General features: G+C 35.9%; 1 protein-coding gene across 6 annotated transcripts in view; it reads left to right on the plus strand.

Moving 5' to 3' along the window:
• The window catches only part of tbxas1 (thromboxane A synthase 1 (platelet)), a 92461-nt gene that overhangs the window by 47492 nt on the left and 19837 nt on the right, over positions 1-25132 (plus strand). For all 6 annotated transcript variants that reach the window (XM_067390130.1, XM_067390134.1, XM_067390131.1 and 3 more), the window contains 7 exons: positions 777-829; positions 5374-5470; positions 12357-12473; positions 19261-19349; positions 19454-19602; positions 19807-19937; positions 20021-20362. In XM_067390130.1, the coding sequence (XP_067246231.1) occupies positions 777-829; positions 5374-5470; positions 12357-12473; positions 19261-19349; positions 19454-19602; positions 19807-19937; positions 20021-20362 (978 nt within the window). The remainder of the gene's footprint in view (positions 1-776; positions 830-5373; positions 5471-12356; positions 12474-19260; positions 19350-19453; positions 19603-19806; positions 19938-20020; positions 20363-25132) is intronic.

Below are 25132 nucleotides of genomic sequence, written 5' to 3' on the forward strand. Positions count from 1 at the left end.
TAATCTCTTAGAAAAAGCCCACCTACTGAGAACAAAAAGATCCAAGTTTGCAAGTCTCTCTTACTCACTTTTTAGCATGTGTTATTGCACAATATTTGCAAAGCATAAATTTAAAAACTGACAAGAAGAAAAGTTACCTGTAATGGTAAAAAAAAATAATTTAATGTAGCAATATACAATAAAAATTACAGCAAAATAACAATCATATTTTATGCTGTATATTGTTATTATTTAAAGTACACTAAAGAAATTTTATTAAAAGAAAATTATTTGAATTTATGAGTTCTGGATGACGGCAAAGTTGTACAATTGTTTGTGAATATGCTAATCTTGGACAAAGTTCACCAAATATCTTTCAGATCTCACTCCTATCTCTCTCACACTCTTTCTGCAAAAAATATTTAGCTAGCATTAAAAAATAATAATAAAAAATAAAACAAAATAATACAAAAAATAAAAATACTACAATGAAAAATAATCTAAAATATAATGATCTTATGAAAAATAAATATGAAAAATCAGGGGTGGTCATCTCAGATGCAGCATTGTTTGACTTGTCACTCAGTTATCACCCTCAAATGTGGAGCATTTTCAACCCTGAATCTTTCAAAGATTTTTGAATTGTGTTGCATTTCAATGTTAATTTTGATGGTTGTAGATTATGTCAATGTCTTTGACAGTCTCTAAAATAAATAAAACCTCAAGTGTGACTTGAATATTCATATATTCTCTAATATGTTTTCATACTGATATGTGGGTTTTCTGCTCTTGCTCAGGGTTTCTTTGAGGCACAAACTGACCTCGTAAACAAGTATGGACGGATTTGTGGGTAAGTCTCCCTGGATTTTTACTCTTACTGTTATTAAGGCATCTATCAAATGAATAAATATAAATGAAAACTGATTGAATTTCCGTTATGTCTTGATGTCTGAGAGGAACACTTTTTTTTTTTTAATTTGGGAAAGCTTTTGTCGAGGGCATTAACAAACACAAATATGCGAAACCATTTGTTTTGCCTAGTGAGACATGAATGACTTTTCATTACCCACTGTATAATAGAAATTATTTTTTTCTGATTATATTTCTGATGAAAAGTGCCCTACATGATTGCTGTAGTCATTTCCACATTTATAGAATTACTTTAACACAAAAGCGCCTGCATAACACCCATCACACATGAAGCCCTTGTTCACGGTCCTGTCATTCATATTCAGACAGCATGAGCCACTCACAGAGCACCCAGTGTCCTCTAATTTAGTCCATTGCTAGCCAGACATTGTGTTTTAATATGCCTGCTTCTGAGAGGCCGACTTCTCCTCGGGGAGATCAAAGCAGCGAGTGCCACTAGGCTTCCTGTGTTTAATATGAGCAGAATTGAAGGGAAGAGAATCAGAATGACGCTGGTTTTGTCTGCTTGTGTGTGTGTGTTCATTGGGATCTGGGAGTTCTAGACTGGGTGTCGGGACCGGAAAAGGGGATCTAATTCGGAGTCGTGTGGATATATGTCAGGAGACATTACGACATCTTTCAGTTAAAGTAATCCAAGAGGCTGAGCTTCTCGCCAAAATCAAAGGGCTTTGAAATACATATCAGTGCTCCGCATGCTCCTTAAAACCCTTGTCGGTTCCTGAAGTACAAGACATCAGTCATCTAAGTTCAGATGTTTCGGCACATTGCAGGAGAGCTTGACTTAAAACGTTGGGAATTTTTGCTGGCGAAGGTGTGATTTATTTTTTGCTCTACCCAAAAATATCCTTCAGATATGGTTTGAGAACATCTTGAAATGGCTTCTAACCAGAATCACTAGTGAAAGAAACTATTTGATATAGTGTTCAACTGATATGGGCGTTGAAATGTTCAACAGATAAAGGGCAGATTGTTTGATGGCGTATACAGTGCCCTCCACAAATATTGGCACCCTTAGTAAATATGAGCAAGGGTGGCTGTGAAAATAAATCTGCATTGTTTATCCTTTTGATCTTTCATTTAAAAAATTCAGAAAATTCTAACCTTTCATTTAAGTAAAACAATTGAAAGTGGGGGAAACTCATATTATGAAATAAATGTTTTTCTCTAGTTCACATTGGCCATAATTATTGGCACCCAGTTGACCCTTCGCCCCCCTTAGTTACTGTTGCTTTGTCCGACAAGCCATGGCGCTGTCACGACACACGCAGTGAAAAATACATGGCGGAGCAAAGAGGACACTGACAACACGTCGACAGACAAGACAGAGCAGGTTACTTATGATATTAAACAAAAGTCCCAGCTTTCAAACTGTGTTTTTTTTAAGAAATTCAAACAATAAAAAATGTTTTGTGGCTCTTTAATGTGCCGTGACAGATTGCTGTAGCGCCTTAGCTCGAGCATATCGTGAACCGATCATCTCTTGTTACTAGTTAATTTATAGCATCAAATGAACATGAATGAACATGAGAAGGAATGTTGTTTCAAACGTGGAAAGACGTCAATAAACACAATTTTTCAAGTTTAAGTCCACCAAGGTTTATCTTCTAACTCCTGACTACTTTGTCAGACAAAATGGCGGATTCGGCGTTCTGATTGGTTAGATCGCTTGTCAATCAAACTTCCTGCGAAGGGTCAATTATTGCAACATCCCTTTCCCAAGATAACAGCTCTGAGTCTTCTTATATAATGCCTGATGAGTTTGGAAAACACCTGACAAGAGATCAGAAACCATTCCTTTATACAGAATCTCTCCAGATCCTTCAGATTCCAGCTCCATGTTGGTGCTTCTTCTCTTCAGTTCACCCCACTCATTTTCTTTAGGGTTCAGATCAGGGGACTGAGATGGCAATGGCAGAAGCTTCATTTTGTGCTCAGTGACACATTTTTGTTTTGATTTTGATGTTTGTTTTGGATCATTGTCCTGATGGAAGATCCAACTACGGCCCATTATAGGATTTGTAGTAGAAGCAATCAGTTTTTTTTTTTTTTGTTTTTTTTTTATCTGTTGGTATTTGAGATAATCCATGATACCATGTATCTGAACAAGATGTCCAGGACCTCCAGCAGAAAAACAGGCCCACAAGATCCAGCGGTATATTTAACCGTGGTCATGGGGTACTTTTTATCCATGTGTGCACCAAACCCATCTGGTGGGTTTGCTGCCAAAAAGCTCTTTTTTTAGTTTCATCTGACCATAGAAGCTGGTCCCGTTTGAAGTTCCAGTCTTGTCTGACAACTGAATATGCTGGAGATTGTTTCTGGATGAGCAAGGAGGATTTTTCTTGAAACCCTCCCTAACAACTTGTGGGGATGTAGGTGCTGTTTGATCTTTTTTTTTTTTTTTTAGGCTTCTGAGACTCAAGACTCAACTAATCTCTGCAATTCTCCAGCTGTGACCCTTGGAGAGTCTTTGTCCATTCAAACTCTCCTCCTCACCACACATTAGGATGATTTAGACACACGTCCTCTTCCAGGCAGATTTGTAACATCTTTCGTTGATTGGAACTTCTTAATTATTACCCTGATAGTGGAAATGGGGATTTTCAATGCTTTAGCTTTTTTCTTATAGCCATTTTCTATTTTGTGAAGCTCAACAATCTTTTGCTGCACATCAGAACTATATTCTTTGGTTTTAATCATTATGATGAATGATGAATTTCATTGTATTCACTCAAGAGAAAGTTTGTCATTATAATTTACAGAATCATAGTTTTTACTTTACACAACAACACTTTATAATAAGGTTCAAATAGTTTCAACTAACAATTAACAATGAATGACTATATATGAATGACTATGTATGTTTTCTACAGCATATATTATCTAGCATATATATATATATATACACACACACACACACACACACACACACACATTTTGTACATAATACATTTTTAACATTTTAAATTATAGTAATCAATTAGTTTGTGTATTAAGTGAAATAAATAAATAATAAAAAGATTTAATAAATACTGTAGTATTGTTTTGTTAGTATAGTTTCATTAGATATTGATCATTGTTAGTTAACTAGTCAAGTCGAGTCACCTATTTATATACATTAGCTCTTTATACGATACAGATTGTTTTCAGCTTTACAGTGGTAAACAGCGAAGTAATGATTCAGTGACGCAAACAGAATTCAATTCAGCTGTAAAGCAGCTCTAAAAAAGACGATAGTAAACAGTCATTATTCAGTTGATATCAGTTCAGTGTTGATCCGGTTTGGTTCAATAACTGTGTAAAGTTCATCAATTATAGAATGTGTTCATTTAATCTATAAAGCAGCTCTGAAGAAAACAGTGATGTTGTCATTATCCAGCTCAGTTCAGTACTGCTATTGTAATAAATCCTATTGTAAACTGTTATCGTTTGATACATTTACTGAAAAACAAGACCGTAATGATGATCTTTTTCATGTAAACAATATTCAAGTCTATCTTGCATATATCAGTCTGAATTGCACGTGAGAGACGTTTTCACAAAGCTCGGTTTGCGAACAGACCGCCGGCGCAGATGCATAGATAAACCAAAACATACTAATGAGATCAGTGTTTTATAGGTCACTTAGCTGCAAGCTTAATTAAACTCATCCTGCTCCTAGAGCCATGTGGACTGCCAATGTCAGCTTCATTAGCAGAAGATGATATGAAGAACCTATGCGCTCTGCTCTGAGTTTTACTTTCCAAACTGACACCGCACATAAAAGGAGAGTACAGTAAATGATAAGAGTGATCTGTCTCTGCTGCGCTTGCCTCCAGCAGAGTCCCAGCTGGGCTTAAATGTGCTTTACAGCCACTGGACACTGTAATGAACCCAAGCGTATCCTTTTGCTGGAAAAGGGAAGCGTCCAAAAGCTTGTATGAACTATATGAAGGTTATAAAAGGTTTCATATTCAATCATCAGTACGTTTAATTATGTGCTATAGTTTCTGCTATTTCCTGTGAAATTGATTCTCAGAAAAATGAAATGACAGGTAGTTGCATTTTGGAGGAAGGTGGTCTCTCATGCTGGCACATGCTAGGGCACACATGTGCTCACAATCCTCCATTTCACAGCATTGACGGTACAACCTCGCCACATCTCAGCAGTGAAAGCTGCCATGCGTGACTACAAAAAAAGGAACTACCCAGCAGCCTCATCAAATTTCTCTTTACTGAGCTGACCTTGACAAACACACACACACACACACACACACACACATGATGTGTGTCTGTACCCCGTCAGTGATATGACAGGGAAGATGGTGTCTGCAGGGTTTACAGTCACAGATGTGCTACTTTATCTGTGTATGAGTGTGTGCATTCGTCCTTTGTTCTTTTGTCTCCTGTCATTCTGCTGAAATTTGACTGGTGTGCTGTTATTAATTCATTTCATCTTGTTTGTTTGCTGTATGTGTGTGTCAGTTATTATATAGCCCGGCGGCCTATAGTGATCATAGCAGACCCGGATATGCTGAGACTGGTGATGGTGAAGGAATTCAATAAGTTCCCCAACAGAATGGTGAGTGGCATTACATTTACAATCTAATATCTCACAAACACAAACACTCAGCAATTCATCTCAAGTTGTATTATTAGGCCTGAATATACACTGCAAAAATGACTTCTTAATGCGTTTTTAATTAGTATTTGTTGACTTCTAAAATATCTAAAAATCCTCAAACACATGTACAAATGCACTTCAAAAACAACATTGCATAAGATATTAAGACTTGTTTTCATAGACTGTTGTTATTGTTAACTAAACCTAAAAGTATTCAAAATAATTTTCATAGAAATAAAGCCTACTGTACATAAAATATAAATATTTAATTAAAAACTTAAATTTAACCAAATGAAAATGTGAAATGTTGCCTTGGCACCTAACTGAAATAAAATAATTTGAAGTACTAAAATTACTAAAATTAAAAATTATCTAATTTCCAATTTCCAATATATATATATACTTTTTTTTTCATTTTAGTTTGTTTTAGTAATTTATATATATATAAGTACTAAAACTTAAACTAAAATGAAAATATATATATAAAAAATATATAAAAAAAGCTAATTCAAAGTATTATTTTATATATATATATATATATATATATATATATATATATATATATATATATATATATATATATATATATATATATATATATATATATATATACTATAATAGCATATAAAATTGCACTGATATAATTTTATTTTGTCTTTTTGCTCAGGCAGATTTTTTATTTTTTTTATTTTGTTTAAATTGTTTAAATTAAAAACAAGTGGGGGAAACAAGATATAGAGAAAGAGATATTGTCCAAACATCTTATTGTCTTATGCAGTGTTGCTTCTATATATTTTAAGGATATTTTAATAAGACATAAATACTCATTAAAAATATGATTTTTTGCAGGGTACACAAGTACATGAATTTGCATTTGCCTTTAACTTTGCAAGCTTGATTCACACATACATTCTGAAATGGGCATTTCGTAATGCAACAATTGTGTCGCATTATAGCAGGCATTAGCATGTGATGCTAAATTTTCAGTAAATAGTTCAGGAAAGCAAAACAGAAGTTTTCTATCATTTTATTAAATTATTTAAAAAAAATTATTTATATAATTTTTATTTCTATACTTTTTATGCATGGTATCTAACATTTATTATAGTATAAATCAAACTGTAAAAGATGAGTGATTACATCTACATTTGTATAATATAAGCTAATTCATGCATAGTGACTTAATATTCTAGAAATAGCTTGGAAAATTAAAATAACTCATCCATTACTCATCCACAGACTTGTTTGCTGACAAGTTTCACATTAACATCATTCACAGCTCATGTATCATCTAGAAGTCAGAGTTTTCTACTTGTAAATAAGACTTTACTTTATCATTAATGTGTTTAGAACTATACAATACAAAACTCATCAATTCCTAAGTAAGATCATCACATAACTAAGCGATTGTTTGTCCACAACATGATCATTTACAATCACAGATACACACAGCATCTCCCATAAATTCTAAAATCAATTTAATCAATGGCACGGCCAGTTTGATGCATTATTTGCACCTTTCCTGCAGTCGATGGGATTGATATGTAGGTGTGTATTTTGTGTATTGCCAAAAAGGCTTCAGAGCTTTGAACTCAGTCAGTCCAGGGAGGTCAAAAACTAATGATCACATGACTTATGTATCAAAGCAGAGTCAAAGGTCAAGAGATTGCCTTGCTGCTGGAGCTGAGCCTGCTGGGTAAACGATTATGGCAGGGCCAGATCAAAACTGAGGCCATGTGCATCACTGGGGCTTATCAACTACCTCTTGACATGCTTGTGTGCATGGATGTGTACGTACAAATGTACAACGTAAAGCACATCTATACCCAACAGTGGGAGAAAACTCATAAAGTAGATTGCCATGGCACCAAAAAACAAACATGTGTTGGCAGACGTTAGCACAAATATGTACCTCCAAACACACACATGGACACACAAACTCATGGTTGGCCCAGTACAAAGCTCTGCCACCTGGCCTTAGTTACAGCACTACCTTTCAGGCCAACAACCTATACATAGCCAACTCAGTGTAGTTTTACTGAATCCAAGACTTGTGTTTAGAGTCTGAGAAAGGTCTTTATACTTTGCTGTGGTCTGTCTATTAAGCCTAAAATGTCCTTTACGCAAATATTAAGTGGTAAATCCTGAGAATGCAATATACTGACTGCAAAAATTCACCAAACAATGGTAAAGGTCCATTAAACAAAGAATGAGAACTATTATGAATATAATAATAACTCCACATCAATGCATGATATCGATTTGTTTATACACATGTAGCATTTGCTGCAGTTGTCTCATCTGCCATTTTAAATACTCAAGCGCTTTAAAAAAGGATGGTTTCTGATTGGCAGTCAATGTTTTTATCCTTCATCAACTGGAAAAAAAAAATGTTCTGAAAGTTGTTCTGAAAGTTGTGGTGTGGACTTCACTATTCTCATAGAATTATAATGATTATTAAATATGTATCATTCCTGGTGTGAAAGGTCCTTGAATGCAATAGTATCCCGCTGCAGAACTGCGGTGCCATTTATATATTAATAAATGTGTACCTGTGTTGTAAAGTGTTTCTCATTTGACTGTATTATGTGATAATATGTTCATGTCATTACAAATAATTGGAAGTGACAAAGTTTTCTTAACAGAAATAGAACGTTAGATTTTAGTTTGTTTTGGTTCCCAGAAGGTTCTTTTTTAAGGTTTGTTTTTGGTTAGCCAGGAAAGTTTTCTTAATGGAAATAGAACGTTAGTTTTTGGTTTGTAATACATTATTATAACATTCCCTTAACGCTGTTTTAACGTTCCTCTAACGTTATTCTAATGTTAGTTTAAAATTATTCTAACGTTCCCCTAACGTTATTTTCACGTTATTTTAATGTTAACGTTCTATTTCCATTAAGAAAACTTTCCTGGCTAACCAAAAACAAACCTTAAATAAAAAATTAACGTTCTGGGAACCAAAGACTAACCTTCTGGGAACCTAAGACTAACGTTAGGGAAACGTTAGCATACTGTTAGGAGAAAGTTAGAATAACATTATAGGAACATTAACATGAAAATAATGTTAGGGGAACGTTAGAATAAAATTAGACTAACATAAGAATAATGTTAGAGGAACATTAAAACAACATTAGGGGAACGTTAAAATAACGTTCCACAAACCAAAAGCTAATGTTCTATTTCCAATAAAAAACACTTTACAGGCTAACCAAAAACAAACCTTAAAAAAGAACATTCTGGTAACCAAAAACAAACGTCTGGGAACCAAGACTAATGTTAGAATAACGTTAGGAAAAAGTTAGAATAACGTTATAGAAACATTAAAATAATGTGAGAATAACGTTAGGGGAACGTTAGAATAACATTAGACTAACATTAAAATAACGTTAGAAGAATGTTAATATAACATTAGTGGACATTAGAAAAACGTTCTACAAACCAAAAACTAACATTCTATTTCTGATAAGAATACTTTACAGCAGTGGTTCTCAAACTTTTTTCCCAGTGGGCCGCACAATGGTCCAAATGAAAGTAGGGCTGCACGATTAATCGCATGCTATTCTCACGCGCATTTCGTCAGTAAAGCCGGTTCCCTGATTACCGCTAAATCGCCATCACCTGCTTTCAAATGAAGCGGCATTTAATAGACAGAGCCGTAGATCACTGAAAAGCCACGCAATATCGCGTTCATATCGCAGATGAATCGCCTGCGATAATGAACGCGATATTGCGTGGCTTGTCTGTGAACTACGGCTCTGTCTATTAAAAGGCGCTCCGTTTAAAAACAGGTGATGGCGATTTAGCGGTAATCAGGGAACCGGCTTTACTGACGAAATGCGCGTGAGAATAGCATGCGATTAATCGTGCAGCCCTAAATGAAAGTCTCACGGTCCGCATATAATTTACATATGACGTCACCCATACAAACCAATCAGATTTAATGTTATCGTATTAGCAAATACTATTATTATACCTAGATGTTGCACACAATAAATAACAAATAAAAACTAACTTACTGACATTAGCTTTACAATAATAATCAGTAATGCTCAATGAACACACAAACTGTATAATCACTTTAAGTTGCTATTTAATTCTGTATGACTGTATGACTCTCTTCAACAGCATCGCAATAGTCACCAAACAATCACATAAACGCCTAATAGGCAAATGTTACTCAGCTCTTTTTACAAACAACATTGAGCGCATTGTAATTACAATCTCTGACGATATCAAGCGTTCTGTCATGTCGCAATCCCTCGCGCAGCATCGGATCCGCGAGCGCACGCAGAGTTGGACTCATTCCAGCCGCGGGTGCGCTGATGCGGTTATTTTTACTGATTTAAAATACATCAAACAAGCACATCGATTTCACAGTTCAGTCTTTTGAAATTGTAGGTTTTGCTTGTCAAGTAGCCTAGTTTACTACAGAGCAAACAGGAAGGCCGTCCATCTCGCTCAACTGATTCTTCCATTCTTCTTACCTTCGATGCTGACTCTTCTTGTTTGCATGTGTTCCTTCATTGTATGTTCCTCATTTTGTTTTTCTCCTCTAATAACAAATTTGACCATTTTTGACCAGGCTGAAATTTACAAAATTAATGGCTACTGTTTGAATTCTTCCTAAGCGCGCACTTGTGTTTGTTTCGTTAACTGAGTGATTGCGTCATTAGCCTACATTGCCTGATGTCTGAAAATAATAAATGCTCACCAAAATTATTTTATATGACAAATAAAGCATTATAGCTCATTTATATTGATTTAATTCACTTTAAATTTTAAAACAAAAATAAATTGTATGCTATAATTTTTTTTTTTTTTTTTTTAATTGTGATCGGCATATCGCGAGCCGCATTTACATTCGTGACGGGCCGCAGGTTGAGAACCACTGCTCCACACCCATTCAAACGCTTGCTGCAGTGAAGTGTCGCGTGGCACGACTCGCTCCCAGTTACACTCACTGGATGTCATGGCAACTGAATCATCGAGGAAAACTTTAAATATCTCGCCTTCGCTTTAATTTCTGACCATCTCCAAAAAGACATAAAACACTAAACAAATGATTCTGGCATGCGTTTATCAAAGTAGGAAATCCAGACTTTTAATCCCTTAACACAATTACTGCTGTTGAAATACGAAATTGAGGCGGTCCGGATTGAATTCCCTCCGGGTCCGGATCCGGACCGGAGTCCGGACTTTGAGAAGTGCTGCTTTACAGGCTAACCAAAAACAAACCTTAAAAAAAAAGAACATTCTGGGAACCAAAGACTAATGTTAGAATAACGTTAGGAGAAAGTTAGAATAACTTTATAGGAACATTAAAATAACGTGAGAATAACGTTAGGGGAACGTTAGAATAACATTAGACCAACATTAAAATAACATTAGAGGAATGTTAAGATAACATTAGGGGAACGTTAGAATAACGTTCTACAAACCAAAAACTAACGTTCCATTTCCAATAAGGACACTTTCCTGGCTATCCAAAAACAAACCTTAAAAAAGAATGTTCTAGGAACCAAAACCGAATTTTTCTGTGAACCTAAGACTAACGTTAGGTGAACGTTAGCATAATGTTAGGAGAAAGTTAGAATAACATTTATCTGAGTTTTTGGTTTGTAGAATGTTATTCTAATGTTCCCCTAACATTGTTTTAACATTACTCTAACATTAGACTAACATTAGAATAACGTTAGAATAATGTTATTCTAACGTTCCTATAACGTTATTCTTACTTTCTCCTAACGTTATTCTAAGGTTAGTCTTTGTTAGAACGTTCTTTTTTGGTTCCCAGAATGTTCGTTTTTGGTTAGCCAGGAAAGTTTTCTTAATGGAAATAGAACTTTAGTTTTTAGTCTGTTTTGGTTCCCAGAACGTTCTTTTTAAAGGTCTGTTTTAGCCAGGAACGTTTTCTTAAAATCTAATAAAAGTAATCTGAGCACAACCATCACATGGAAGATTAAATAAGATAAATTTGTCCATTAATGGGTTAGGATTATTTCACAGCATATTTTACATTTCTTCAGCGCCAAATAAGAATGAATTCAACACAATCTATTTGTTTTAAAATATGAAATTTATTCACATTAAGAAATCAATAAACAATTATTTAACTTAAAGTAGGATATCAGTACATTTATTTCTTACCACTGAATTGTACTGTACAGTTAAGTGAGACATGCTTCTTTTGGTCCGTAAACAAAAACTTAACATCATGTTCTCTTCAATAAGGTTGTCAAATCTGTCCAAAATCACATTTACTCTCACATCTATATTAAAATAAGTAATTATTCAATAAACACATCGATAAACGGATGTTAGTCAGTCAGCCAGTAAAACGAAATGACCGTTAATTTTTAAATTACGCAAGTGGAAGACTGGATAAGCGCGTGCGTGCAGATGAGAGACGAGCAGTAAATGAAGATAGAAACAAACCCACGAATTTCCGTTCTTTTCACTCTTCGCTTCCCCCCTGCAACGTTCTGGGAACGTTATTTTATGGTTGAATAAAATAATACCTAAAAAGAACGTTCCTAGAACATTATTATTTGGTTCTCAAAAAAAATAACCAAAATTAACATTAGGGGAGCGTTCTGTGTTTGCTGGGAACGTCACATAGGTGCAGTTCTTGTGTAACCTAGTGTTTGCACATAATGTTTTCAGCCTTATAATTTCTTCTGCTACTGATTTCATAGTTATAGCCTACTACACAATGCTGGGTGGGTGCATTTAAATGACAAACCGCTGAAATGATTTAGGTTTAGTCCTAATCTAGTACTTGTATAAACATGTCCTTTTTTGAAACATTTGAAGTGTACAAACCTCAGCTATGTTTTTGATGCAGGCAACCAAGGGCCTCACTAAACCCATGAGCGACAGTCTGATCATGCTGAAGGACGAACAATGGAAACGAGTGCGCAGCATCCTCACACCGACCTTCAGTGTTGCCAAGATGAAAGAGGTGTGCTTTTTATTATTATTATTATTATTATTATTACCTAAATGTGCTACACAAACTTTAAAGCTGTACAAAAAACCAATTGTTCTTATTATGCAATCACATTTTATAGCTTTGAGTTTATAAATCAAGTGCAGCTCTGTTGGAGCAGGCTGGAACAAAATCTCCGACCTGTAGAGGATATCATATTTCCATAACAGCCATTAAAATAGTTTGTAAAAGTTGCATAAGATTTAAATGTTTGTCATAAGATGTGCAGATAAGTTCACAAAATCACATATAAACGTGTATTCATAGGTAGTTTGAAGCTTACATGGCATTGGGAGTGTGAGATGAGCTCAGAAATAAAAATGTCTGTGTTCCGACATGTTCCTAACTATGATAGTTGAATGTTGTTCAGCACTTTCCCTATTTTTAAAATCTAATGGTTGATATCCTGGTGGTAAAATATCCTTTTGAATCCTCATCTGAGAGTCTTAACAAGCCTGTGTGTTTTCTCTGTCTCTTATCCTGTTCTGTGTCACTGGAGATTTGTTGTTAATGGGGACCGTATCAAGCCGCTTTCACAATGTGTAATTTTGTTGGAGCCTATTTGCTAATGTGTTGTCATTACCTTTTTGAACATTTAGGTGGAGCAGCTCGATGATACTAGACTATCAGTTTTCCCACAGTGAAAGATAGGAACTGAGAGCTAAGAGATTTTGACATTCGTCTTTTTTTGTATCTCACTTCACATGTGAGAGAACAAAGCAGCGTGTTTCCTCTTCAACAGCCCTGCACTTTACATCCCTGCATTCTTTTCTGATGAAATAAAAAAGACATAGACAGAAGAAAGTGAATAGGAAGGAAAGAGGAACAGACAGATGAGAGAAAGATGAGGTCTCAAACCCTGAAAAATGAGTTTAGCAATTTGCTCTTAGAGAGGAGAAAAGCAAAGTCGATTTAATTCACATGACATCACTGAGATCAAGAACACAGCATGAAGTTTCTGCTGAAAATGTACGATTGGCTAAGACATATGACAGTTGTGTTGTGATCGGGAGATCTTGGATGACAGCAGTTAATTGCTGTTCGTCCTCTTGGTAACATGTTTTGAAGCGCCAGTCATCACATCTTACGTCACAGAACAGGATCGATTCTCAGTCGTTCCCTGCGTCCCATGTGACTGCTTATTCATTTACGAGCAGAATGATTGAATAGGATTAAAAAGTCCCAGATTAAACGAGTCCTTGTTTAAATTATGTTGTCAGTGTTGATTTCTCCACTGAAAACATCTTGGGTTGTGAGTAATCTGCGTCTTGGAAACTGACCCTGTAAGTTGTTGTCTTCTTTTAGCCTTGCCAAGAATTTCAGATGATTTCATCTCCTAATAAAGAAATAATCAACTTTTGGGATATATGTGTAGTCAAGGCCAAAATACTTTTTTCTGGAATGAAATTCAACTGTGTTTCTTTTGGTATCCACAAGACATTTTCCTTAAAGATTTACAAATATGTAGTACACACATACAGAGACATTATACATGTCTGTATGTATATACACTACCGTTCAAAAGTTTGGGGTCAATAAAACTTGTAGTATTTTTGAAAAGTACCACCTACCTTCTACAAGATATATCAGTCTGGTCAGTCCGCCCTCCATCGTGCCTCGAGTCAACTCCAAACCGTACCATGCAATCAGATTAGTTTATTTCAGTGACGCAAACCGCATCACTCTAGTGCGGCGAAAGTCCCTTCAATATCAACAAAGATTGCGCACGCGAGACCCGAGAGTTTGTTCTATTCAGCCGTGAATTCAGTTTTAAATGACCAAAAACACATTAAGTCATTAAAACCCCAGCAGCTGACAGCACTAGAAGCCTTCTCTGATTGGTTTACTCCACTTCCTGTTTGCTCAGATTTGCTCTGCCCTAGAAATCGAATTGATTCAATGGCGACCAGACTCAGGTCTGGGCTGGATTTTCCAGGCAACCAGTGGCCTGTTGCATGAAGCTAGCTGAACAAACTCTGAGTTTGAGGACTGAAGGACTGAAACAAACCAACGTAACCAGAAATATAATTTCGTAACATTCAATATCATAAAAATACATACTCACTTGTGAAATGTAATCCCTTGCTGTCTGGTTTATTTATTTTGTTTGAACATCTATATGCAGCACAAAAGTCCGGCATCGTCCATGAATTCAAAGTAAAGGCGGAGATAGCAGCATTACCTAGCTACTTCCTATGACAAGACCCCTGTTCCAAGATGGCGGCGGTTTTGACGCATGCTTAGAACCCCAAGGCGACATCTAGTGTATATATCTATGGTTCAAGATGAGCATTTATGGTTAAAATGAATACAATTTTTAAAAAATGAGTGATGGTTTCTCTAGATAAGACCCTTATTTCTCGTCTGGGATTGCGTAGCTGCAATGAAACTGTAATTTTGACCTTCAACTGTTTGGGCTCCATTGAAGTCCACTATATGGAGAAAAATCCTGAAATGTCTTTATCAAAAACCTTACTTTCTTTTCGACTGAAGAAAGAAAGACATGAACATCTTGGATGACATGGGGCTGAGTAAATTATCAGGAAATTTTAATTTGAAAGTGAACTAATCCATTAATGGATTAAAATCTTCCACAATATGATAACTTGAGGTTTTTGTGATATAGAATGTATGCAAAACTGCGTTTATCAGATGTTTGTTACACAACAGATTTTTTCCAGTTTAAGCGCTCATTAGCAGACATCTTAGAGACGTACCTGTGCTATCTGGGATTTGGTGATCAAAAAATTATCAAAATAAATCAAGACCTTTGTCTTGATCACAGCTCTGCACACTCTGGGCTTCTCTCAACTAACTGCATGAGGTATCATAAATAACAGTTATCATTAAAATGTTCTGTTTAAAAGTTTTAAATCCAAACATTTGCCTTTGGTCAACAGATTTTAAATTTATGAGAACCATAAATTCACATGTGTCTCAGCTTTTTACTGGTTGTGTAGTGGGTACCAAAAGAATTTTATTAACAATATTTCATTAAAATGGAATGTTGCAGGCATATTGCATTGTTTGAAAAGAAAATGTTAAGGTGCTGTTGATATATTTAGCCACAACTGTATGTATATAAACCAGTATCCATTAGTGATGTCATTTCCCTTCTCCAGCTGAAATGGTAAACATGTCCATCGGGAATGTCAGAGGTGTGTATACTGCTGTGAGAGGAGAAACAGTGATCCATGTACACACAGATACGCATATCAGTGGAGTGACATTCACCCAAGCTAAATTCAGCATGGTGTGACATCACTCGGGAGAAATCCGCACACATCATTCTCTGTCCTCTCTACCTATCACAGTGAGAGAGAGAAATACTGCACAGGGGCAAAGAAACTTCTAATGAGCTCGTAAACGTCTTTACAGTTTGCTCTAATCCAAGTCTCAGAGCTCCGTCTTAAAGCATGTCCATTAACTTAATTACAGTAAACAGAGCCATAATGTTTGCATTTTAAAACCCACAGTATCAAGACCTTCCACTGTTAAATATTATCTGCATCTGGCAGAGGATTTTATGTGAATGTTAAATAAAATTGGGATCAAAATTCAGCTTTCCTGAATGTTTAATGTACAACTGAGCTCCAAGTTGTGTGTGTGTGTGTGTGTGTGTGTGTGTGTGTGTGTGTGTGTGTGTGTGTGTGTGTGTGTGTGCACAAATGTAGGCATGCACTTGCTGCCTGTATTGATTTTCATTAGCTGTGGTGTAGCGGTAGAATAAGACAGTAGACACCGCTCCTGTCGTTCTCCATCAGCCTTTCCAGTCGTCTTCATCTGCCTGCCTGCACGGAGTCAATATGCATCAACAAACACACACATGCATGCACGCACACACACCTATTCATCTTATTTACCACCAAGTAAGGCTTCACAGAGATGAAATTTGTTCCAGTAAAACAGATAACTTGACCACTGGTGAATACTAAATGTGTTGAATAACAAAGCCTTTGGTTAGTCTATATAGACACAATTTAGTTGCATTTGCGGGACTTAAAGAAATTGAATGTTTTGTAGTCTAAAAATGAAATACATCCAAAATGCTGGAAATCCCAAATATATGGGAAAATCAAGAATGCGAGTCATTTAAGATCTGTTTCGAGGCTTAATAGTGAGCTGCCCATATAGACGGCATTTTAAGGATTAAAAGAAATCTTTTTGACAGCATTACATGTACATGACCATTCAAATGTTTTTTAAATAAGCCTCTCAGTGCTCAAGGCTGCATTTATTTGATGAGAAACATTAAAGCAGTAATAGTGTGAAATATTATTACATTTTAGAATAACTGTTTTCTATTTTAATATTTAATATTACATGATGGCAAAACTGAATTTTCAACATCAATACTCCAATCTTCAGTGTTACATGATCCTTCAGAAATCATGCTAATATACTAACTTTGTGCACAAGAAACATTTCTTAATATTGTCAATGTTGAAAACTGTATTAAAAATGGCTGTGCTGCCTAATATTTTTTCGTAACAATGTAAAACTGTCACTTATGATTAATTTGATGCATCCTTTCAGAATATAAATATTAATTTCTTTAAAAAATAGACTAGCTGGTAGGGATGTGCAACAATTAATTGTGATTAATCGTTTGCAAAATAAAAGTCTGTGTTTATGTAATATGTGTGTTCTGTGTATAATAATTATGTATATATAAATACACATGTATAAATTCAAGAAATATATGCATGTTTAAATAAATATATATTTATATATATATATTATATTACATATAAATATTTTATATATAAATCTAACATTTTTGTGTATGTGTCTGTATTTATATATACACAATTATTATACACAGAGCACACACATATATTACGTAAACACAGACTTTTATTTTGCAACCATTAATCGTGATTAATCGTTACAGATCCCTACTAGCTGGTAGTCCCATTATCAAACCACCTAACTGGCTTGAAACCTATCATGTTACAAAACAGTTATCACCTTAAGATAATTAAGCTTGCTTTTTCAGCCAGCAAGGATTTAAAAATTTGCTATTTTACCCAATATTTGTGTGCTTGCGTAATGTTAGCTTAGCAATATGCTAACATCAAACTATTGGAATCGATTGTTTTGATTGCTGGTTTCTAGCATAAGATGCTCTAATGCTTGCTTAACCAACAAAATACCTTGTTCTACTAGTTTCACTGAAAAAAAAGGAAAACAAAAAAAAAACATTTAGATTAGCTTTACTAGCTATATGAAGCTAATTCACCTGTATGACCTTCCCTAGCATGTCTGTACTAGCATGGAAATTCATGCTGGTGAAGTCGAAGTAGTCTATTAACGGGGTAACTAAAAGACAGAATTGATGAGACAACAACACTGTAATCGGGTTTGGTTGAGTAATTGGATGCTGAATTGATATCGCTAGCTTCATTGTGAGGTATAATGTTATGGAAAGAACAAACAGAACACTGTATATAGCAGTTTTTTCTTTCTCATGCTTCTGTTCCTTCTGATATCTTTCTTTCCCTCCTTCTATCCTCTTATACAGACTAGTCCTGTATCTCTTTCTCGTGCTCTCTTCTCCTGAGCAGACAGGATCAATAGGGCTCGTATGAGCTGCTGGCTTATCACGGCTGCAGTCATGGGTGTCAGGGAGGAAAGCCATAGCCTTGAACACTGAGAGTGGACAACCTCTCATCTCACTGAGATACAGAGAAAGAGATTGCAGGTGTGAAGAAGTGCAGTTTCAAGAATGGTGCATCTAGAGTAGCTTAATCTGTCTCCAGCCCTTTGTGTCATTTCTGGTCCTCTGCTCATGTATGAATAGACCAAACTAAACAAGCCAAGCGAATCAGCTCTTTTGAGTCAGTTCTTTTGAATTACTCAGTTGAAACAATTCACAGATTGTTCAAAATCATTCATTAGTGATTATTCTGCATTTGAATTTAGCAAATTCTCATTTAGTAACTCACAAATGACTGGAAACAAGTTGTTAACTAAAAAGTGTGGGAATCCTGATAAGAGTAGCATGGCACTTTTCACAAAAGATTAATCAGTTGTTTCTTAAGATCGTAAAATTGAGCCCTTTTCCCATTAGTCATGCTCTCTGGAATCAAAAAACCGTTATTGGACTCGCCTCATTGCTATTTCCCATGTGCTTTTAATGATAGATGTGGGGAGAAAAGTATTATACTGTCAGCAGAGTCTACAGCTTAATATCTGACCAAATATGTATGCACAAACCATTTTCAATATTTATTGTTTTTTTTTTTGTTTTTTTTGTGATTTTATAGAAGGGCTATATTTAGATATAATTTATATAATTATTATTTAATTTGCTTTAATCTAAGGGTACATTAATACAACGATGATGTGCTAAAAATGGAAAAAAAATCTTTGCATTTTTCGCATACATACGATTCTATTGTCAAAACGATCACACTTATGTGCTAAAATGACTAAAAACACTGTATTATGCATGCCAGGCCAGTAGTTGGCCATGTCACTTTGTAAAGAAACACTACACACCTATTGACCGTTTTCACAAATTCCCATTCTAGTAGTTTACATGAAGACAATAGCAGTATCATTTTCAAAAACGTCCATTTTGATACCCGTTTTCAAGTTTTTGCGTTTTCAGGCCCCCAAAAACACTGTTGTCATGTAAAAGAATGGCCAAAATGCATAAAAATCATATGTTTTTAGTTGAAAACTAACTCCCTTGCACTTGTTTGTGGTGTTTACTGATGCTAATATCTGTATGGGCACAATATTCGCTTTGCAGATGGTTCCCCTCATCAACACGGCCACAGAAACGTTACTGAGAAACCTGAAGAGCCATGCCGAGTCTGGTAACAGCTTCAACATCCACAAGTATGAGTTTCTTTGAGTTCAGTATATGTGTGTGAGCACACCTTATTGTTATTTTTAGACATTGCGATGAGCTTTTAATAATGTAATACATGTCTGTTTTGCAGGTGTTTCGGCTGCTTCACAATGGATGTAATTGCCAGTGTTGCGTTTGGTACGCAGGTGGACTCTCAGAACAATCCAGATGACCCCTTTGTGCACCATGCTTCCAAATTCTTCGCTTTTAACTTCTTCAGACCCTTCATGATATTAGTTTGTACGTTCGACCATCACATCTAAATCACAATGCAGGGTAGCATTTATTTCTGTCTTGGACAGCATGGAAAGTGCTTCCGACAGATGATAATATGAAACTTTTCATTATGCTGATATTGTGATTAGCATATTTATCATCTGAGTAAGAGGAAAAAGTACATTTTTCTGACTGTCCTTTTTTTTTTTTTTTCTGGTTTTGCTGTAGTGGCATTTCCATTTCTCCTTCAGCCACTTGCTGCCCTACTTCCCAATAAAACGAGGGATGAGATGAATTCCTTTTTTATCAAATGTATCCAAAAGATGATTAAACAGAGGGATGATCTTCCACCAGAACAGGTATGGCCATGAACAAATTAATTAATGAGGCATCATCAGTATCAACCACATAAACAAGCTTATGATCTGTTTGTTGTCTACAGCGACGGCGAGACTTCCTGCAGCTGATGCTGGACGTAAGGGCCAGCAACAATCATTTGTCTTTGGAGCACTTTGATGTGGTCAACGACGCCGATGAGCAGACTTGCACCGAACAGGGGATGGACGATGGACAAGAAGCTGGTCCTGGAAACGAGTCCACCAAGCGCGTCCAGCAGAAGAGAATGATGACAGAGGATGAGATAATCGGTCAGGCCTTCATCTTCCTGTTGGCCGGCTATGAGACGAGCAGCAACACGCTAGCTTTCGTGTGCTACCTGTTAGCGATCCATCCAGAGTGCCAGAAAAAACTCCAAGAAGAAGTGGATGAATTCTTCAGTAGACACGTGAGTTAAGATTAAAATGCCTGTTGGATTTGGAAACCAATATTTATGTTATTCTCATTTTGAGAATGCTTCTTTATTTCACGTCCTGCACAAAGAATTTGTGGAATAACTGACATTCTCTTCAATGTTTTCAAAAATCTTTTGTCATATTAGTTCTGCTGTGGGTGCCCAGAAATGCCATTATGATTCAGAAAATGTTTTTGTTTTTTTTAAATATTTTGTCTTTGTCCTCCATCTCTTTGTAATGCATTCTCTGCCCTTTAGAGGGTTGGAGTGTTTCTTCTCATCAGTTTTGAAGGTCTGCATGAGCTGGCATGTTTCTCAGAAACCATTTGCTGCCAGGACTGTTGATTAAATTTACAGGGCCCAGAACTAATGTTTTATGGCTGTGCCACATCTCAGCTGGGCCTAATGAGTAGGCTATACCATAGAGCAGGGGTCCACAAGAAGGTGCTGGGGTATAAAAATAGTGTAAAAAACTAAAAGAAAAAAAGTTCTAATGATCAAATCTGACAGTTATTTTATTCTTTTGAAATCCATAGTTGTAATGTTGTTGTTTTTACAGGTAAGTGCCCTTAATGGTGGATGGAGGAAGAAAATATGTAAAAATTGTGTCTGCAGTCCGTAACGTTTTTTGGTTAAAAATGATTCTAAATCAATGGAAGTACATAACCAGCCAGTGTTCAAAACTATCTCTTTACCTTAGCCCGATTCACAACGGTAAGCTTGTAATAATGTTTTATAATAAAATACTAGTGGGTTTTGAGCATGCAAATTCAAGCATGCCACCGTTCGCCTTTGCATCATTACGTCACGTCTGTTTACATGAAGAAGGAGTTATAATTAAACTGATCATTTTGATGGCGGATTGTAATCCAGAAATGTCCAAATGACGGTCATCAGTAATAACTGGAGATTCACCCATAGTCAAAAGTGGCTACAGAAATTGAAATCTACAGGTAACGCTAATACACACTAAATACAAATAGTCACGCAATGCTGATGTTGTTAACATTTAACAATTTTAGAACAAAGTATAAAAATAATAATAATTTGACGTGATCCGAGCTAAGCGATTGTTTGATTTAATCACCATTGGCAGTGTGATTTATTGTAATGCTTTTTTTCCTCAGTTAGTCAGAACAAAAGTGGCAGACATGTTACTTAAAATTATTATTTTGCTCATACTTCCAAAACTACAATCTGCGATTCCGAACTACAGTATCCACCGGTGCGATTCATACGTGCTGAGGAGCCATGCCGACGCACAACCCACATAAATATGATCATTCCACAAATAACTGCAATTGCAGGTTTCAAACAGAGATGGTGACAAAGAGGCAAAATTTACGGACTGCAGCTTTAATATTAAAGGTGCCATTGAATGTTTTTTTACAAGATGTAATATAAGTCTAAGGTGTCCCCTGAATGTGTCTGTGAAGTTTCAGCTCAAAATACCCCATAGATTTTTTTTAATTAATTTTTTTAACTGCCTATTTTTGGGCATAATTAGAAATGCACCGATTCAGGTTGTGGTCCCTTTAAATCGCACGTTCTCCACCCCCGGAGCTCGCGCTTGCCTTAAACAGTGCATATAGTTTACACAGCTAATATAACCCTCAAATGGATCTTTACAAAGTTTAAAGTCATGCATACTGCATGCATGCGTCGGATTATGCGAGTATTGTATACTGTTATATTGTTTACATTTGATTCTGAATGAGTTTGAGGCTGTGCTCCGTGGCTAATGGCTAATGCTACACCGTTAGAGAGATTTATAAAGAATGAAGTTGTGTTTATGCATTATACAGACTGCAAGTGTTTAATAATGAAAACAGCGACGGCTCTTGTCTCTATGAATACAGTAATAAACGATGGTAACTTTAACCACATTTAACAGTACATTAGCAATATGCTAACGAAACATTTAGAAAGACAGTTTACAAATATCACTAAAAATATCATGTTATCATGGATCATGTCAGTTATTATCGCTCCATCTGCCATTTTTCGCTGTTTTCCTTGCTTGCTTACCTAGTCTGATGATTCAGCTGTGCACAGATCCAGACATTAAAACTGGCTGCCCTTGTGTTATACCTCAATCATGAGCTGGCATATGCAAATATTGGGGGCGTACACCCCGACTGTTACGTAACAGCCGGTGTTATGTTGAGATTCACCTGTTCTTCGGAGGTCTTTTAAACAAATGAGATTTATATAAGAAGGAGGAAACAATGGAGTTTGAGACTCACTGTATGTCATTTCCATGTACTGAACTCTTGTTATTTAACTATGCCAAGATAAATTCAATTTTTAATTCTAGGGCACCTTTAAATTAAATATATGACTGCACCAGATTTGCCAGTTCTTGACATGTAACATCACTCTTCCACCCAAGGGAGGACATATGGTTACATGTGGTTTGGCACTGCAAGGATGATCAGTCTTAAGACCCGGTGTCAACATTCCCAGTTTTTGCCCTATTGTCCATTGGAGGACACTGGATAAAAAGAAATACACATTGGTACTTTATATTTTCTTTAGAAAATGAGTGGCACAGTACATGACAGGCAAAAGTCTGCGCCACAATGGTAGCTTGTTGTGGGGGGATTGCTATGTGGTGTTCTGAGTTATTTTTAGCATGCCACTGTTCGGTTGTTAGGATGTTCTTGTTCATTGCCTGGGCTTTTGAAAATTATCTTTCTTTCTGGGGTGTAAATCTAAATGCCAGGGAAAGTTAAAACACAGCTCTCCTCAAAAAGCTATCAAGCAAGTTGTTCAAAAGTATAGTGGTACTTGGTTTAGAAAACGCCACTAATAAAGAGAAAGACAGCCAGATGTGTTACATTTAAACAATTCAGTAAAGCTGCAGCATTGTGACAGTAACAGGAGGCTTGTACAAGCGCTCAGTTTGCAGTGATGATGGTGGTTCTGCTGATTTGATGTCTTGTTTGTGCATAATGTGCATACTCATGAAAGACACAGAGACCGATTCTTGATTGATTCTCTGAAACCTTGTAATCTGTGCTGCAAAGTGCTGGAGAGGGTTGATGATGATGAGGAGGAGGAGGGTCAGATGTGGAAAGAAGAGCCTCTAAATCAGCTTACGTTATTGGGGGACGATTCTAGCGCTCTCACGTTGCTTTTTCTTGTTTGTTCCCCTTTATCTCAAGGTATCACACAGTCTTCCCAACGGTCTGAGCATCTACCATCTCAAATAAACAAAATACTTTGCAAGATTCTGCATAGTAGAGTTTTAATGCAGTCCGTGAAAATAAAGAGTATATTAAATGTGTGTGAACTGCTATACTGTAGAATAAAGGAATGGAGAGAATATAATCAATATTTAGTGGTGTTCGCTAAGACTTATTATTGCTCATACTTAGGGTTTTAGGGATTTAAAGATGTAGCTAATTTTTATTAAACTTCAGCATGTAACTAGTCACACATTTTTGCTACAAACATGAAGGATACTTACAATTATGTGGCTTGTAAGGTGTGCTATCTTTTTTCTAATCCTCAAGCCATTTCTAGCTACCAGAATTTCTTCAAGCAAGAATTATTCAACTTTTTTGTCGCCTGAACCCCTTTCACTAAAATTTTCACTTGAAGTACCCCCTGAGATTTTAATTTAATATTTCAATTATACATTTGGATGTTCATGGTTCTTGTTGGTTAATTGGTCACATGACATGGAGGTAAACAAAATATTTCTAATCCTTTTCATTTTAAAATCGTTTATTTATTTTTTGCGAGAGATTGTTAGCTTTCTGTCAATTCAACAACCCCCTCACTTCCCTAATGCTTCCCTAACCCAAGTTCGGGAAACCTTGGGGGCCGTTTACTTGACACCATTTTCTACTAAAAACATAAGATTTTTATGCGTTTGGCTGTTCATTTACATAACAGCATTTTGGGGGATGAAAACACAAACTTTTGAAAACGGGTTTCAAAGTACCATGTAATCTACAGAAATTCATATTTGTGAAAACAGTGATGTCATGCGCATGCATATTACCAAAGACTATAGAATAACACTTAAAGGGACTTCGGTATAGATGGTATGCATTGACGTCACTTTCCCGCTGAAAGCGCGCTCCTTCAGCTGGACTGAGTGGCAAAAGAACTTGCTGCGTGACTTGATTTAATACGGGAAACTGCGAAAACGCGAGTAAAACTAACGAATTACACTAAAGGTTGGAATTGAATGTGTTCCTTACAACTTGTCAAATAAACCTAATCCATGGATATTGACATGCAGCCAGGAGTCATGTTTCCTGACATTTATATGTGCCTGATTTCGACGAGGGGAAATACATAAAGCAAATCTGCCTGTGAATATTTTATATAACTACAATATAGGTAGGTTTAAATCCGCGTAATCGCTTATATCAATGTTATATCGTCATATTGTCCAGCCCTAAAACATATATAGTTTTATAGTATAGTTTTTGTCTGTGTTGTTTATTGAAAAACACCCAATTATGCAGAATATAAGATGGAAAATATTTAATTGATGAGTTGTCAACTTAATATATAACAATACAATATATACGGTATGATTTTACCTCAAAATCCAACAATTCGACACAAAATGATAACTGCAGATCAATGTTTCTCTGCTGTTTCTGTGAATTGCAGTGATCCATTTGCTTCTTTTTTTCTGTAGCTTTCGGGAGTTTTTAAATATATACCTCAGGTTTTGTGTCAAAGCTATTTGTACAGTCAATCACAAAGCTCTTTCCCATTTTGGATGTGTTTTGTGTGTTT

This window comes from Chanodichthys erythropterus, chromosome 7, assembly GCF_024489055.1.
Source record: "Chanodichthys erythropterus isolate Z2021 chromosome 7, ASM2448905v1, whole genome shotgun sequence".
In the NCBI taxonomy this organism is placed as follows: Eukaryota; Metazoa; Chordata; class Actinopteri; order Cypriniformes; family Xenocyprididae; genus Chanodichthys; species Chanodichthys erythropterus.